This window comes from Oncorhynchus mykiss, chromosome 23, assembly GCF_057628025.1.
Source record: "Oncorhynchus mykiss isolate SJ-2025 chromosome 23, ASM5762802v1, whole genome shotgun sequence".
Taxonomy (NCBI): Eukaryota; Metazoa; Chordata; class Actinopteri; order Salmoniformes; family Salmonidae; genus Oncorhynchus; species Oncorhynchus mykiss.
This window is the reverse complement of record NC_143044.1, coordinates 3,876,447-3,895,252: the sequence shown is the minus strand read 5'-3', so window position 1 is coordinate 3,895,252 and position 18,806 is coordinate 3,876,447. Positions and strand designations below refer to the sequence as shown.

General features: G+C 43.4%; 1 protein-coding gene across 1 annotated transcript; it reads left to right on the top strand.

The window, feature by feature from the left end:
- Window positions 1–5,782: 5,782 nt before the first annotated feature.
- On the top strand, window positions 5,783–14,973 carry fignl1 (fidgetin like 1). Its single transcript, XM_021580217.3, has 2 exons — window positions 5,783–6,023; window positions 12,707–14,973. The coding sequence occupies exon 2, from the start codon at window positions 12,724–12,726 to the stop codon at window positions 14,665–14,667; it is 1,944 nt and encodes a 647-aa protein (XP_021435892.1). The 5' UTR covers window positions 5,783–6,023; window positions 12,707–12,723; the 3' UTR covers window positions 14,668–14,973.
- Window positions 14,974–18,806: the final 3,833 nt, after the last annotated feature.

Here is an 18,806-nt window from a genome sequence, read left to right as displayed (position 1 = left end):
GAGAAGCAAAAATACAATCTGAGATGAACACGCATTGAGGTTTGCAGGCCAGGCGATTGCCTATTATATTGACAAGATAGTAAAGTGACCGCTCTAACGATGGAAACACATGTACTCAAAGATGGAAGGCAGGCGGGAGGAGGCTATATCAGAGGGACCATTCTAGCCAATAAGAGGGCAGATAAGTGTGTGAACAACAGGCCATAGAGATGTTTTTATTTTTTCTATTTCACCTTTATTTAACCAGGTAGGCCAGTTGAGAACAAGTTATCATTTACAACTGTGACGTGACCAAGATAAAGCAAAACAGTGTGACACAAACAACAACACAGAGTTACACAAGGAATAAACAAACGTACAGTGGGGAGATTTGATACACTGCCGATTTTGCAGGTTTTACTACTTACAAAGCATGTAGAGGTCTGTAATGCTTATCATAGGTACACTTCAACTGTGAGAGACGGAATATTAAACAAAAATAAAGAAATTCACATTGTATGATTTTTAAGTAATTATTTTGCATTTTATTGCATAGCATAAGTATTTGATCACCTACCAACCAGTAAGAATTCCGGCTCTCACAGACCAGTTAGTTTTTCTTTAAGAAGCCCGTCTGTTCTCCACTCATTACCTGTATTAACTGCACCTGTTTGAACTCGTTACCTGTATAAAAGATACCTGTCCACACACTCAATCAAACAGACTCCAACCTCTCCACAAAGGCCAAGACCAGAAGGCTGTGTAAGGACATTAGGGATAAAATTGTAGACCTGCACAAGGCTGGGATGGGCTACAGGACAATAGGCAAGCAGCTTGGTGAGAAGGCAACAACTGTTGGCGCAATTATTAGAAAATGGAAGAAGTTCAAGATGACGGTCAATCATCCTCGGTCTGGGGCTCCATGCAAGATCTCACCTCGTGGGGCATCAATGATCATGAGGAAGGTGAGGGATCAGCCCAGAACTACACGGCAGGACCTGGTCAATGACCTGAAGAGAGCTGGGACCACAGTCTCAAAGAAAACCATTAGTAACACACTACGCCGTCATGGATTAAAATCCTGCAGCGCACGCAAGGTCCCCCTGCTCAAGCCAGCGCATGTCCAGGCCCGTCTGAAGTTTGCCAATGATCATCTGGATGATCCAGAGGAGGAATGGGAGAAGGTCATGTGGTCTGATGAGACAAAAATAGAGCCTTTTGGTCTAAACTCCACTTGCTGTGTTTGGAGGAAGAAGAAGGATGAGTACAACCCCAAGAACACCATACCAACTGTGAAGCATGGTGGAAACATTCTTTGGGGATGCTTTTCTGCAAAGGGGACAGGTAAACTGAACCGTATTGAGGGGAGGATGGATGGGGCCATATATTGCGAGATCTTGGCCAACAACCTCCTTCCATCAGTAAGAGCATTGAAGATGGGTCGTGGCTGGGTCTTCCAGCATGACAACGACCCGGAACACACAGCCAGGGCAACTAAGGAGTGGCTCCGTAAGAAGCATCTCAAGGTCCTGGAGTGGCCTAGCCAGTCTCCAGACCTGAACCCAATAGAAAATCTTTGGAGGGAGCTGAAAGTCCGTATTGCCCAGGGACAGCCCCGAAACCTGAAGGATCTGGAGAAGGTCTGTATGGAGGTTTGGGCCAAAATCCCTGCTGCAGTGTGTGCAAACCTGGTCAAGAACTACAGGAAACGTATGATCTCTGTAATTGCAAACAAAGGCTTCTGTACCAAATATTAAGTTCTGCTTTTCTGATGTATCAAATACTTATGTCATGCAATAAAATGCAAATTAATTACTTAAAAATTATACAATGTGATTTCCTGGATTTTTGTTTTAGATTCCGTCTCTCACAGTTGAAGTGTACCATTGATAAAAATGACATACCTCTACATGCTTTGTAAGTAGGAAAACCTGCAAAATCGGCAGTGTATCAAATACTTGTTCTCCCCACTGTATAGTCAATAACACAATAGAAAAAATCTATATAGAGTGTGTGCAAATTAGGTAAGTTTAGGGAGGTAAGGCAATAAATAGGTCGTAGTGGTGAAATCATTAAAATTTAGCAATTAACACCCTGGAGTGATAGATGTGCAGAAGATGAATGTGCAAGTAGAGATACTGGGGTGCAATGGAAAAACAAAAAAAACAATATGGGGATGGGGTAGTTGGATGGGCTATTTACAGATGACCTATGTACAGTTGCAGTGATCTGTGAGCTGCTCTGACAGCTAATGCTTAAAGTTAGTCAGGGAGATATGAGTCTCCAGCTTCAGTGATTTTTGCAATTAGTTCCAGTCATTGGCAGCAGAGAACTGGAAGGAAAGGCGGCCAAATGAGGAATAGGCTTTGGGGGTGACCAGTGAGATATACCTGCTGGAGCGCGTGCTACGGGTGGGTGCTGCCATGGTGACCAGTGAACTGAGATAAGGCGGGGCTTTACCAAGCAAAGACTTATAGATGACCTGGAGCCAGTGGGTTAGGCAAAGAATATGAAGCAAGGGCCAGCCAACGAGAGCATACAGGTCACAGTGGTGGGCTTTGGTGACAAAACAGATGGCACTGTGATAGACTGCATCCAATTTCCTGATTAGAGTGTTGGAGTTTTTTTTATAAATGACATCGCCGAAGTCAAGGATCGGTAGGATAGTCAGTTTTATGAGGGTATGTTTGGCAGCATGAGTGAATGATGCTTTGTTGCGAAATAGGAAGCCAATTCAAGATTTAATTTTGGATTGGAGATGCTTAATGTGAGTCTGGAAGGAGAGTTTGCAGTCTAACCAGACACCTAGGTATTTGTAGTTGTCCACATATTCTAAGTCAGAACCATCCAGAGTAGTGATGCTGGACGGGCGGGCAGGTGTGGGCAGCGATCGGTTGAAGAGCATGTATTTAGTTTTCCTTGCATTTAAGAGCAGTTGGAGGCCCTGGAAAGAGAGTTGTATGGCATTGAAGCTCGTCTGGAGGTTTGTTAAGAACCTCTACTGACTCCCCATCCCGCATGCGTGAGCGTAATCATCGCCTGAAACAAATTAGCATAACTCAACGGACATAAATATCCCTAGAAAATATTCCTAATTAAATATATTGAGACACGGCTTAGCCTTTTGTCAATCACCCTGTCATCTCAGATTTTCAAAATATGCTTTACAGCCAAAGCTAGACAAGCATTTGTGTAAGTTTATCGATAGCCTAGCATAGCATTTTGTCCAGCTAGCAGCAGGTAACTTGGTCACGGAAATCAGAAAAGCAATCAAATTAAATTGTTTACCTTTGATGAGCTTCGGATGTTTTCACTCACGAGACTCCCAGGTAGATAGCCAAAGTTCATTTTTTCCCGAAAGATTATTTTTGTAGGTGAAATAGATCCGTTTGTTCTTCACATTTGGCTGAGAAATCGCCCGGAAATTGCAGTCACGAAAACAGCAAAAAAACATTCCAAATTAGCTCCATAATATCGACAGAAACATGGCAAACGTTGTTTATAATCAATCCTCAAGGTGTTTTTCTAATATCTATTCGATAATATATCTGTCGGGACAATTCGTTTTTCAGTAGGACCGATTGGAGTAATGGCTACCTCTGTAGTTTACGTGAGAGTCACTCTGGGAGTCATCAGGTGACCACTTACGCAATGTAGCCGCCTATGGCTATTCTTCAACATAAATGCGTAAAACTACGTCACAATGCTGTAGACACCTTGGGGAATACGTAGAAAGCGTAAGCTGGTTGATGGCACATTCACAGCTCAATAGGGACTCATTGGAACGCAGCGCTTTCAAAATATGGGGCACTTCCGGATTTGATTTTTCTCAGGCTTTCGCCTGCAACATCAGTTCTGTTATACTCACAGACAATATCTTTACAGTTTTGGAAACGTTAGAGTGTTTTCTATCCAAAGCTGTCAATTATATGCATATTCTAGCATCTTGTCCTGACGAAAAATGGGAACGTTTTTTTTCCAAAAATGAAAATACTGCCCCTAGAGTCGCAACACAGTGTCCAAAGAAGGGCCAGAAGTATACAGAATGGTGTCGTCTGCGTAGAGGTGGATCAGAGAATAATCAGCAGCAACAGCGACATCATTGATGTTTACAGAGAAAAGAGTCGGCCCGAGAATTGAACCCTGTGGCACCCCCGTAGAGACTGCCAGAGGTCCGGACAACAGGCCCTCCAATTTGACACACTGAACTCTGTCTGAGAAGTAGTTGGTGAACCAGGCGAGGCAGTCATTTGAGAAAACAAGGCTGTTGAGTCTGCCGATAAGAATGTGGTGATTGACAGTCGAAAGCCTTGGCCAGATCAATGAATATGGCTGCACAGTATTGTCTTTTATCGATGGCAGATATGATATCGTTTAAGACCTTGAGCGTGGCTGAGGTGCACCCATGACCAGTTCGGAAACCAGATTGCATAGCAAGGTATGCTGGGATTCGAAATGGTTGGTGATCTGTTTGTTAACTTGGCTTTCGAAGACCATAGAAAGACAGGGTAGGATAGATATAGGTCTGTAACAGTTTGGGTCTAGAGTGTCTCCCTCTTTGAAGAGGAAGATGACCGCGGCAGCTTTCCAATCTTTGGGGATCTCAGACAATACAAAAGAGAGGTTGAACTGGCTAGTAATAGGGGTTGCAACAATTGTGGTGGATCATTTTAGAAAGAGAGGGTCCAGATTGTCTAGCCCAGCTGATTTGTAGGGGTCCAGATTTTGCAACTCTTTCAGAACATCAGATAGAGGACTCATCTTTGTATCTGTGCCATTATAGCATCTGTGACAGCATTGAGGCTATCTCGATATAAAAATAGTCAATTTTATTATTCTTGAATTGGCTGATTGCTCCCAACTCATAGGAATCCCCACCCAGTTGACTACTTTAAAATAGTGGAAGCCCTCAATTTGCAATGTCCATGCTAAAATGTGTTTTATAAACCGGGTGGGTCGAGCCCTGAATGCTGATTGTCAGACAGCCGTGTACCATGGGTATGACAAAACATTTCCTTTCACTGCTCTAATTACATTGGTAACCAGTTTATAATAGCAATAAGGCACCTCAGGGGTTTGTGATATATGGCCAATATATCATGGCTAGGGGCTGTGTCCAGGCACCCCGCATTGCATTGTGAATAAGAACAGCCCTTAGCCATTGTAGGTTGGCCATGTACCACACCTCCTCTGGCCTTATTGCTTAAGGGTGCATTCGTAAATTCCCTCTGGCTATCTACTCCGATTTCTGAGCACTCTAATCTGAGTGTGCCAGAGCACAGAATAACTGATGAGTTGAACATGGCTGGTGTCAGTAAACATCAGCAAAGAGGCCTAATTAAATGGTTGCCGGCAGCACAGTTACAGTCACCAACACTCTGGATGACATGAAAACAGCCTAACCAGCTCTGCTAGGGCAAGTAAAATGGTCAGAGTGAGGTGTTCTCTCATTTATGTCTGGATGTAGCTAACAAGCTAGCTAACTTTAGCCAGTTAGCTTGGGTGCTTGACTGCAGTTGTGATGTCAGAACACTCGGATCAACGCTTCTCCTCAGCCAGAGCGTCCAGTGTGCACCCTGAACGCTCAGAGCAAAAACGCTCTGAATTTACAAACGGACAATCTGATAATTATCTGAATTTACGCCCTCTGGCACTCCACATTGAAATATCTTTGACGAGTCCTATCTGTTGCTATGACAACAGGCTATAAAGTCGTTTTTTGCTCCAAAGTTGCCAAAATGCCTCGTGCGTCCACTTATATCAGTGCATTCGTAACAACCTAACCATTACGAAACTTATATTCGAACAAATAAACTTCACGTAGCAATATCTTTCATTGTTGACCAAATTCGACACTCATTTACCTCCATAAAACATTTCGTCACTTCGTGGGCGGAGTAAAACCTCTCGCTTCTCCTCTTCCTATGGACGGAAAGCATTGTTTTGTACCAGCTGGGCCTGTGAATGGGATATAACCACTTTTCCATGGTGCAAAAAAGTTATTCACTATTTTTCCAGCTACAACTGTTTGTTACGTATCTGTGGTAAGTCGAGATCTGTCTAACACGCCCGTTAAATTTGTAAATTAGCTAGCTAAGCCAACTAGCTAGCTAGAAGATACCGACCCTATCGCGCCTGTTTACGACGTGCACTGGGTCGGAACGCAATCATGGTTACATTACATTAAGACACCGTGGATCCGACGCGTACCTCAATGCAGGGATGGGAAATGCCACTGTACTCCAAATGTTATCTTTATCCACACTACTCCATCGAGAAGATTGAAATACTGCGAGCCAAAATGTGAACAGAATAAGCAGTTATTTTTTGATAAAGCTGTCCATTTGCCTAGCCTGGTCGCCTGCAAAATGTACCCGCTAAATGTACAGTTCATCTTGATTCAGTCGCGCTGCACCTCGATATCCAGCCAGGTGTTACGAAAATATGCTCGAAGCGAGTAAAAAATAAAAATAAAGACAACCTTGAACACAAATGACAACAGTAATTTAGGGGACCCGTGACGCCGAGGCTAGTGGGTAAATATTTTCCAAAAACATTATCTTCCACTTTCGGACGTTATATTCATAATCCCGACTGGAGTTCGGAAATGTGCCATATGGCTAAAATGTGAAGTTAGCTACTTGACATGACACATTGAATAAGTGAAGTTATGTGACGATCTCTTCAACACCAACTGGACTCGGGGGTAGATCCAGGACACTCAGATTAGTATGAAATGTTATGTTTGGTATATTTACAGTCAGATAATAGACACAACGTCTGCGCTCCGCACGCCTTAGGGGTGTAAATATCCCATTGTCATCTTGGCTCACAGCAAAAACGTAAACTTTTTCAAACTTTCTTGTTCTGTGCTGTTTTGGAAATTGCATTGCCTAATACAGACAGAAGCATGTCTGTTCCATGAAATATATAATCAAATATTTTATTTTCACCGCATGATTGTTGATGACACTCCGATGTTCCGATGAAGGGAATTAAATAGTATAATAATGCGCTCAACTCAGACAGCAGTGTGTAGGCTACTGTAGCTGCTGGCAAAGTAATTCAAAGCCTATACTTTGTCACTCAGGATGTAACCTTCCAGTGCTACTGGATTGTAATGTTACTAAAACAAAATCAGACAAACCCATAGTAACATCTTTGACATATTTACCTAGTCGGCTTGTGTGTGCTATGCGAGATAAATATTCCTCTTGAGACGCATTTAATGCTAGAGCCAAAGGAAAGAAACGTGTTTAAGCAGTCAATGCACAACTATTCTTAATGCAAACAGCAGGAGAACACGTTTGAAAAAACTTTTGGTCTTTGTTGTTTTTTTAAAAAGAGAAGGATCCCAGTTTTACATTGCCACCACGTTTATTTCTATACTCGTTCAATTGTGGCATTCAATAATGGTTTACGGTGGCAGCGGACTCTATGTTGCATTCCACCCAGAGAGGAAGTCTGTTTTGTGTAGTGTATATCCACTGGGGGCTTGGGGAGCCAAAGTAGTTTACCATTCAAGAGGGGCTGATGAGGCACTCTTTGATTCTAGCTAGCAAAGGCGTTTGAACTTCCGGATCTGGTATTATATGCCTGTTTACAAATGCTAGTTGCATGCCAGGCTAGTCTGGTGTTCTATGCTTAATGATACTACCTTTTAGCCATAGAAGCAAACATGTCTCTAATTTGAATTGCATTTGCTAGAGCTTGTATTGCTATTACTACTCAAGACGAGAGGGGGGGGAGAGAAAATGGCAAGTAAATCCACTGAACACTTGGAGTGGATGACTACATTTCTCTTGTCCAACCTCTGCGAAGCAGTGACGCTGAAAGACATTTTCAATACTTTCGGATGTCGGTTGCCAGATTTGACGACTTGCTTCAGCAGCTTGCCCCATACATCTCACACGAGAGAACTCACAGCTTGTGCTGCAGAAAGGCTGTCTGTGACCCTAGCGAGTGGCACAACACAGAAAAGTATTGCCGAGAGTTAAAATATTTAACTTTGGAATCTCAACCGTTTGCGCCATCATCATGGAAGTGTGCCACGCTATCTGGCATGTCCTGAAGGTAGATTTAGTTGCTTATCCCTCTATGGCACAATGGGCAGAAATCGCCAGAGATTCGGGGGGTTGCTGGAATTATCAGTTTTGTGCATGAGCTGTCGACAGAAAACATCTTCAGATCCGAGATCCGGCAAGTTCGGGCAGCAATTACGACAACTAAAAGGGATTTTTATCAATGGTCCTGATGGCAGTCTGCGATGCAAGGTACTGACCATATCCAGGTAAGATGCTCAAAATACATGTGACTATATACATATTATGTGAAAATTATACCAATATAAACATTGTAATGCTATGCCTCACATAAAAGTGATCTGGCATCCCAATAAGAGGATAGGTCCTATGTCCAAAGGATAGGCTACACAGTTATGACCGTACACATTTAATAACTTTCATGGTCCTTTTCAATACTAATGGTAACTCTTTTATTCAAAGGTTCTTCTGGCCTTGATGACGCCAAGAAGATCTACAACTACTGCCGCTCAAGAGCCAGAAGACGCAATAGACATGTGCAACAACACAAAGGACTACATCCTCACACCAGCTGGTCAAGTGTCTTTCCAGGATGCTGCTTTCACACATGGCACCCTACAGTAAATGTTGGAGTGTGGTTAGGAAAACATGTCCACACGTACAGTACCAGTCAAAAGTTTGGACACACTTAATTATTCAAGGGTTTTTCTTTATTTTTACTATTTTCTACATTGTAGAATAATAGTGAAGACATCGAAACTATGAAATAACACATGGAATCATGAAGTAACCAAAATATATTTTATTCTTCAAAGTAGCCACCCTTTGGTTTGATGACCGCTTTGTACACTCTTGGCATTCTCTCAACCAGCTTCACCTGGAATGCTTTTCTAACAGTCTTGAAGGAGTTCCCACATACGCTGAGCACTTGTTGGCTGCTTTTCCTTCACTCTGCGGTCCAACTCATCCCAAACCATCTCAATTGGGTTGAGGTCGGGGGATTGTGGAGGCCAGGTCATCTGATGCAGCACTCCATCACTCTCCTTCTTGGTCAAATAGCCCTTACACAGCCTGGAGGTCTGTTGGGTCATTGTCCTGTTGAAAAACAAATGATAGTCCCACTAAGCGCAAACCAGATCGGATGCTGTATCTCCGGGATGGTGTATCGCTGCAGAATGCTGTGGTATCCATGCTGGTTAAGTGTGCCTTTTAATTCTAAATAAATCAGACGGTATCACCAGCAAAGCACCATCACACCTCCTCCATGCTTCACTGTGGGAACCACACATGCGGAGATCATATGTTCACCTGCTCTGCGTCTCACAAAGACACTGGTTGGAACCAAAAATCTCACATTTGGACTCATCAGACCAAATGACAGATTTCCACCGGTGTAATGTCCATTGCTTGTGTTTCCTGGCCCAAGCAAGTCTCTTCTTATTATTGGTGTCCTTTTAGTAGTGGTTTCTTTGCAGCAATTTCACCATGAAGGCCTGATTCACACAGTCTCCTCTGAACAGTTGATGATGAGTTGTGTATGTTACTTGAACCCTGTGAAGCATTTATTTGGGCTGCAATCTGGGGTGCAGTTAACTCTAATGAACTTATCCTCAGCTGCAGAGGTAACTCTGAGTCTTCCTTTCCTGTGGCAGTCCTCATGAGAGCCAGTTTCATCATAGCGCTTGATAGTTTTTGTGACTGTACTTGACGAAACTTTAAAAGTTCTTGAAATTTTCCACATTAACTGACCTTCAAGTCTTGAAGTAATGATGGACTGTTTCTCTTTGCTTATTTGAGCTGTTCTTACCATAATATAGACTTGGTCTTTAACCAAATAGGGTTGTCTTCTGTATACCACCCCTTTGTGACAGAACTGATTGGCTCAAATGCATTAAGTTCCACAAATTAACTTAACAAGGCACACCTGTTAATTAAAATGTGTTCCGGGTGACTACCTCGTGAAGCTGGTTAAGAGAATGCCAAGAAAGTTTTTCATATTTTTTGGGTGACAAGACCCTCAAGACATTTACCATTAACTTGGGTTGTGTCGTGGCCTTTCAATGAGATCTTTCCTGCTATGTTAAATGGGTGAGAATGGCTGTCCAGCTGTAGACAGTAAGGCTAGACCCCCAAGCCCTCATCTACATAGCTCATGTACAAAGCAGTACAATTTTACTGAGTGACTTGATTCAAACACAAGTACAAATAACCAGACAAATACTTTTTTAGATATTTACTTACTATCACCAGAGAAAAATAGTGCAATGTAATACACTGGGGGTGTATTACATTGTGTGAATAAGAAAAATAAAGCAAGCAACAGTTTTTGCGGTGAGACAAATGGGAGATGTTGACCAGCAGTAATAGACACCATCCATGGTACAATGTTTCTTAGCCTCAGTGCAGTGGGCTAGCTTTTTCAAACTGCCTGTGTATATTGGTTCCTAATTTCCCTAAAACGGGGCTATTCAATGCTAATGCAGTACGCCACAGGATGTTTTTTGTGCTTGTCAAGGGCAGTCAGGTCTGGAGTGAACCAAGGGCTATATCTGTTCCTGGTTCTAAATTTTTGAACGGGGCATGCTTATTTAAAATGGTGTGGAAGGCACTTTTGACTCAAGACAGTTCAGCTTTTCATTTAATTAGTAAAAATTCGAAAAACATAATTCCACTTTGACATTGTGGTATTTTGTGTAGGCCAGTGACAAATACAAATCTCAATTTAATCAATTTTAAATTCAGGCTGTAATGCAACAAAATGTGGAAAAATTGAATGGGTGTGAATACTTTCTGAAAGCACTGTACATTGTAATAGAACATTTTAAGTTCCTCGGCGTACACATCATGGACCAACTGAAATGGTCCACCCACACAGACAGTGTTGTGAATAGGGCGCAACAGTGGCTCTTCAACCTCAGGAGGCTGAAGAAATATGGCTTGTCACCTATAACCCTTACAAACTTCTACAGATGCACAATTGAGAGCATCCTGTCGGGCTGCATCACCGCATGGTATGGCAACTGCACCGCCCCAAACCGCATGGCTCTCCAGAGGGTGGTGCGGTCTGCACACCGCATCACCGGGGGAAAACTACATGCCCTCCAGGACACCCTCAGGATGTCACAGGAAGGCCAAAAAGATCATCAAGGACAACAACCACCTGAACCACTGCCTGTTCACCCCACTACCATCCAGAAAGCGAGGACAGTACAGGTGTATCAAAGCTGGGACCGAGAGACTGAAAAATAGCTTATCTCTCAAGGCCATCACTAACACAGAGAGGCTGCTGAAATCAGACTTGAAATCATTGGCTGCTAATAAATGGATCCCTTGTCACTTTAATAATGCTTACATATCTTGCATTACTCATATATGTATATACTGTGTTTTATACCATCTATTGCATTTTCCCTATGCCGCTCTGTCATTTCTCATCCATATATTTATATGTATATATTGTTATTCCATTTCTTTACTTAGATTTGTGTGTATTAGGTAGTTGTTGTGGAATTGTTAGATTACATGTTAGATATTGCTGCACTGTCGGAACTAGAAGCATAAGCATTCCACTACCCTCGCAATAACATCTGCTAACCTAGTGTATGTGACCAATAAAATTTGATTTGAAACAAAAAGCTATTACATTTTTGGGCTGAAAAGTATTTAATAATGTATTTATGTATGTTTTTTTTAATAATAAAAATTAGGATGTGTCCAATGGGGTAAATGCAGATGGACAAACTATGCTTCAGCAGTTGGTTACAGGTGATCATGCCTATTGCTCATAGCACATCTGAAAATATAGACCATGCATAAGCTTGAATATGTAACAAATATTTTTAAGTGTTTACTAGTAAATTATTGTGCCCATTTCAGGAGGTGCAAATTATATTTTAGATGGTGCCAGCATCATTTTATTTTCATTAATTTTGGAACATAATGTATTTTTAAAAAGTCACCAGAACTAAGCTACTCAGTCCTACATAAAAATGATCCTGGTGAGGAGCCTGAACCCTCTAAGCAAGGGGACTGGAATTGGTCAAACTTGCAGTTTAATATATGTACAAAATGATCCTCTTTCGCTAAAAGCATGATGGTCATGACTTTCTTACATGGCCCCAAACAATCGATCTGAGATCGACTTAAGTTTCAGCCATGTTTTTTGTTGTTGTTGCTTTAACCCCTATATCTTACCTGTGATGGAATGTTTTCCTAGGTGGATAATGTTAGCTAGGTTAGGAGTTAAGGTTAGGCATTTGGTTAAAGGGTTAAGGCTCGGGGGAGGGTTAACTAACATGCTAGTAGTTTTAAAGTAGCTGAAAAGTAATAAGTTGCTAAAGTTGTCTGCGATGAGATTCGAACGGGCAACCTTTGGGTTGCAAAGACATTAGCATTATACGCCCACCCTGACCAACCACCCTCTTTTGTTTTTGCCTTAAGTAACCTTCTGTCTTAATGTAACCATACCAAACGTAACATATCATACACATTTGAGTGTCCCAGATTTACTATGTTAAGTCTAGTCTATGAGACCAGGCTGTCAACACAACTTACTGAGGCTCATGGAATTTATAAAATGACTGTCTTCTCTCTGTGTGTGTGTGTGTGTGTGTGTGTTATTGTTTGCCTGGCTGCTTCTTGGGTCATGCATTTTTAATGAGTCCTGTCCCTCATTTCTCAAACAGGTTGGAGCACGCCAGGCATGAGTGGTGCACACCTAGGCGAGTGGCAGAGGAGGTCCTTTGACATTTCATCTGGCACCTGCGCACCTGAGCAGACGGCAGACTCCTATCGGGCGCACATCCTCGCCATTCAATATGCATGGGCGAGCTCCCAGCTCTCTCAGGCCGGCACGGCCAGCCTGCTCAGGACTTACTCTGAACGCTATGCCGCAGTGCTGGACTCGGACGACCCTCGCACGGGGCTTAACAACTATGCAGAGAGTGCACTGCACCTGGCCCGCAGTCAGAGGAACCACAGCGACAAATGGGAGTCGTCCCTGACAACTGTGAATGTGCTGGAGCTGCCTTGCGTGCAGAAGATGATTCAGGCTGGGACAGGGGGTGGAAAGTCCCTGGTGGCACCTGCAGATGTTAACATCACTGTTGGACAAGAGAGCAGAGGCAGCTCCCTGCCTGTTGTTTCCTCCACTGGACTCAGAGCTGCAGAGCCTCCATTCAAACCCCTGGGACCCACATCATGGCCCAAGGCTGCGGGCAACAGCACTTTCAGCAATTTACAGAGTATTACTGCAGAGAGACCAAGAGGCCCTGAGGGATTCCCCAGCCACCACAATTCCTCTGCTGGCCCCTCAGGAAGTGCTCAGTCTCTGTTTGGCCAGCACGCCTCAGCTCCACCACATCCAAACCCAGGCCCTGAAGCGAACCAATCTGTCTTCTTCAACTCTAACCCCTCCAAGAGGAAGACATTCTATAACTCCTGTGGAGAGAGTGGCAGAGGGGGGGCATCTAGAGGGCAAGACCCACGTGGTGGTGGCACTAACTTCAAAACTGCAAGGGAGCAGTTTATTGTTGATCAGCAGAAAAAGCACTCCAACCAGCCCCAGAGAGCTCAGCAGCCCCCTGGGATGGTGGTTGCCATGGGGAATGCCACGAAGAAGTCACTGGGGGCCAACAGGCCACGGGGGACATTTTCCAAATTTGTGTCCCCAATGCCAAGGCAAGAGGACAAGGAGGGTGGGGTCGGGAGCAACAATGCCCAGGAGACTCAGCCAGTAGACGAGCGTCTGAAAAACTTTGAGCCAAAGATCATCGAGTTGATCATGAGTGAAATTATGGACCACGGGCCGCCCGTAGCCTGGGATGACATTGCTGGCCTGGAGTTTGCCAAAGCCACCATCAAGGAGATTGTTGTGTGGCCTATGCTCCGGCCTGACATCTTCACTGGCCTCCGTGGTCCACCCAAAGGCATCCTCCTATTTGGGCCCCCGGGGACAGGAAAAACTCTGATTGGGAAATGCATTGCTTGCCAGTCAGGCGCCACCTTCTTCAGCATCAGCGCCTCATCTCTCACCTCAAAGTGGGTGGGGGAGGGAGAGAAAATGGTGAGAGCACTCTTCGCCATTGCCCGCTGCCACCAGCCAGCAGTCATCTTCATCGACGAGATAGACTCTCTGCTGTCCCAGCGTACGGACGGGGAGCACGAGTCATCCCGGCGGATAAAGACTGAGTTCCTGGTTCAGTTGGACGGGGCGGCCACCTCAGCCGACGACCGCATCCTGGTGGTGGGGGCCACCAACCGCCCTCAGGAGATAGACGAGGCGGCTCGGCGCCGCCTTTCCAAACGCCTCTACATCCCCCTTCCCGAGGCAGCCGCAAGACGGCAGATAGTCTCTAACCTCATGGCCTGCGAGAAAAGCCAGATGGAAGAGGAAGAGCTGGAGAACGTGGTCACAGGGACGGAGGGCTTTTCCGGGGCCGATATGACAGGACTGTGCCGGGAGGCAGCGTTGGGCCCCATCCGGAGCATCCAGCTCAGTGACATTGCCACCATCACCCCCGACCAGGTGCGGCCCATCCTCCACTGTGACTTCCAGGAGGCCCTGAGGATCGTGAGGCCCAGCGTCTCAGCCAAAGACCTGGAGCTCTATGAGGAGTGGAACAATACCTTTGGTTGTGGTCGTTGATCAGGGAAGCAGTATGGACTCACATTACACATATTAGCCTATATTTGCCATTTACTGCTGTTGTGGATATATTTAGTTTATGTTGAGTAAATAAAATTGCATTTTAGATTTCCCACAACAGACTCCACCATAAAATGAGTCTATTTTAATAATCTGTCTCAATGTTAACTTGATTTTTCATTTACTAATCCATGGCACAATGTTCATTTCCAAAGATAGGCTATTTGTTTTACTACACTGTTGATTCACTAAATACGATGTTGGTGTAAGTAATATGTTCCTAATAAATTTTCTAAATGTTTTCTATTGCGTTGCACAGCAAACAGGTTTTCCTTTGTAACACAGAGAGGAAATGTGACAGTGTTTTTCTGAAGACGGATTACGGGAAATATTCCCTATTCACTCCATTAGCTAGCTAGCTACCTGTTTATCCAAAGCAGATGAAATCAGGCCTACATCAGCTTTCAGTTTCTTGTCATCATCAATGTTTGTTAAATGAGGTCTAGTGTCTCCCTGTCACTTGCATATCTTCATCCCTTACAGTTTACATTCGACCGTGATCTGGCAAAGTTACTCCACCTCAAAAATTCCATTTGGCGAAAGCAGACCTGCCAGCACGCACAAATTTTGCGTACCAACTACGCAATTCTCTGTCCATGTATGCAGGTACGAGATCCGATTTAAAAGTACGCAGAAATGAATAGGGCCTGATTTATTTATTTTTGTAATTGTATTTACATTTTAATAAAAAAAAATACATCCACTGAGTAAATCTAACATCCTGATTCTCGAGCGGCAACACACAGACGTGTATGGAATTTGAGTCAATGGACAAGGAGATTAAAACATCATTATTCGATGTAGCTACCCCGTGTCTGCCCCTCCTGTTTGTTATGATGCTGACGTCAGCTGTAAGTAAATACATGGAGAAATCCCTTTTTGACTCCGTGTGTTGTGGAAAGGTAAACACTAATTGTTTCAAGCGAACATAAGATGAACATTCAGTGGGCTCTAAAGTACCAGCAGTTCACTCGCATTTGCCAGTGAAGGAAATTGAAATGCAAATACGAAAAATAGCTTCATTTGTGCGAGTGTGATATACATTTAATTCTGCGTCCCATTAGTTGTATTTTCCACGTAACATTACGAGGATCACACAACCTGGTAGACTAACTGTAATTATGATCCACGTCACAAAAAGCATTACAAAAGTATAATAAATGTAAAAAAAGATATATAAATATATTGGCATTAAATGGAGTCGGGAGTTTAGAAGACGTGATGCGTGATGAATGAATGAGTATCCGGTATTAGCTATAGAAGCTATGCTTCTAAAATGCCTTTGCACTAGATTTTAGATTTTGACAATTTTGAAAATCTGAATTGATGTATGCGCTGCAAAGAAATACAATAGGCACCTCTACGTCTAGCGAACAGCGTTCAGATTCCCTTTGCGGTAACCAGTCTGCGCTCTGTGTCGATGCGATCATTTGTTTTTATTTTTATGTTTTCTAAATTATTTAGCTTTTAGTGTTGATTAGGAACGTGTCTAAAAACCTGTGAGCTGGCCCTAGTGATTAGCCCTGTTTGTAAGGTCACAAGCGTTCCTCTGCTTTAGAGACTAAACTTGGGGGCCAAGGCAAGCTGTATCTGAAGACCTATGCAGATGTCAGAAAATAAATGTATTTTGCAGTAGACTACATGTTGCTGAAATTTACATTTGGAGATGTGCTCCTTCAGCATGCAGTGGTCGCTGACATCGCCAAAAGGCAGACTGACAAGTCCTCATCCCTCAACTTTTTCATGGCATGCTTTCCCTTCATTATTCCTGAGGGAGCCTCTCTTGATCTGGTGGAAGAGTAGTTTAGACTATTATCAGGCAACAACCTTTGAGCAGAGTCTGGTCAACATGCGCAGGGATCAGGCCTAGATAGAAATCTGCACAATGAAAAGGGAGGGGCAGCCTTGTCTACTCCCACCTTTCGGCTGTGATGCTGGGGATATTGGTCATATTCCACAGCAATGCAGACTGCATCGAATATTCAGTCTTGTTTCCAAGAACAAAACCCCCGACGGTTTCAACGATTGCCAAAGGAACTGTTTGCCACAGAGAAGTCTACCCTGATGCCCTGCTGCGTAAGGCTAAATCTGCTAGCTACCAGGCAAATCTGTCTAGGAAATGATTTCCTGAACATTTAAAGGTCTCCAGAAGATTTGTTCTCACCCACTGTTTCCTATCATAGCCTTTTCAGTTTTATTATGGATAACATGTTTATTTCATACTGATGCTCTTCAAACATTTGTTCTTATCATATCAGAGTTTTTTTTTAAAAGTTTTATCGTGGATGCGACGTTTGTACCTAAACAAATAACTTATTATTTGTTTAGTAAAATTAAACATCTCCAAGAATAAAGGCCCTTTCTGTCTTCTTTCTAATTATGTCTCGTTAGTAACTTTGTGTAAATGGAATGCTGTCAAGAATATTTGATTTGGTACAATTCTATAATTGCGATCAGACCATCCATCATGCCATGCAGGTGAGTTGTATCTCCAATTTTCTGCGTGCGTCTGGTACTCTAAAAAAAAAGTTGGACAGGGTTGGCAGGTCTGCAAAAGGCACATGCATACTCAGACAAACTAGCTCTCATTCAGGCAAATAAGTGCATTCAGGCTATCCAGAAGGCCAAAGTTAGTTACTTTAAAGCGCAGTTCTCTCTGTGGATCCAATCCCAAGATGTTCTGGAAAATGGTTACAGACCTGAAGAATAAACCCTCCTCACAGCTGCTCATGTCCCTTAATGTTGATGATGTGGTTGTTACTGACAAGGAGCACATGGCTGAGCTCTTTTAATCACCACTTCATTAATTCAGGATTCCTATTTGACTCAGCCATGCCTCCTTGCCCGTCTAACATCTCATCTCCCACCCCTTCTAATGCGACAAGCCCCGATGCTCCTCCCTCTTTTCCCCCTGTCCCATTACAAAGTTTCTCCCTGCAGGCGGTCACTGAGTCCAAGGTGCTAAAGGAGCTCCTTAAACTTGACCCCCAAAAAACATCTGGATCAGATGGTTTAGACCCTTTCTTCTTTAAGGTTGCTGCCCCTGTCATCACCAAGCCTATCTCTGACCTTTTTTAACCTGTCTTTCCTCTCTGGGGAGGTTCCTATTGCTTGGAAGGCAGCCACGGTGCATCCTTTATTTAAGGGGGAGATCAAGCTGATCCTAACTGTTATAGGCCAATTTCTATTTTGCCCTGTTTATCAAAAGTTTTGGAAAAACATGTCAATAATCAACTGACTGGCTTTCTTCATGTTTAGTATTCTCTCTGGTATGCAATTTGGTTTCAGCTCAGGTTATGGATGTGTCACTGCATCGTTAAAGGTCCTAAATTATGCCACTATTGCCTTTTATTCTCAGCAATATTGTGCTTCTATTGTTATTGGCCAGTCTAATGCTTTTTGATACGGTAGACAATACCATTATTGTGGGCCTGCTAAGGAGTATTGGTGTCTGAGGGGTCTTTGGCCTGGTTTCCTAACTACCACTCTCAAAGAGTGCAGTGTATAAATTCAGAACATCTGTTGTCTCAGCCACTACCTGTCACCAAGGGAGTACTCCAAGGCCCCACTCTCTTCTCAACAACATACCTCAACAACAAACCTCAGGAAGTCGGAAGCTCTCTCATCCATTTATACACAGATGATAATCTTATACTCAGCTGGCCCCTCGTTGGATTTTGTGTTAAACGCTCTACAACAAAGCTGTCTTAGTGTCCAACAGGCTTTCTCTGCCCTTAACCTTGTTCTAAACACCTCCAAAACAAAGGTCATGTGGTTTGGTAAGAAGAATGCCTCTCTCCCCACCGGTGTGATTGCTACCTCTGAGGGTTTAGAGCTTGATACAAGTTCCTGGGAGTATGGCTAGACACTGTCCTCTCAGCACATATCAAAGCTGCAGGCTAAGGTTAAATCTAGACTTGGTTTCCTCTTTCATAATCACTCCTCTTTCACCCAGCTGCCAAACTAACCCTGATTCAGATGACCATTCTACCCATGCTAGATTACGGAGACGTAATTTATAGATCGACAGGTAAGTGTGCTCTCGAGCGGCTAGATGTTCTTTACCATTCGGCCATCAG

What these genes read in the sequence shown, in the direction of transcription:
- fignl1 (XM_021580217.3), top strand. Translation starts at nt 12,724, where the DNA reads ATGAGTGGTGCACACCTAGGCGAGTGGCAGAGGAGGTCCTTTGACATT.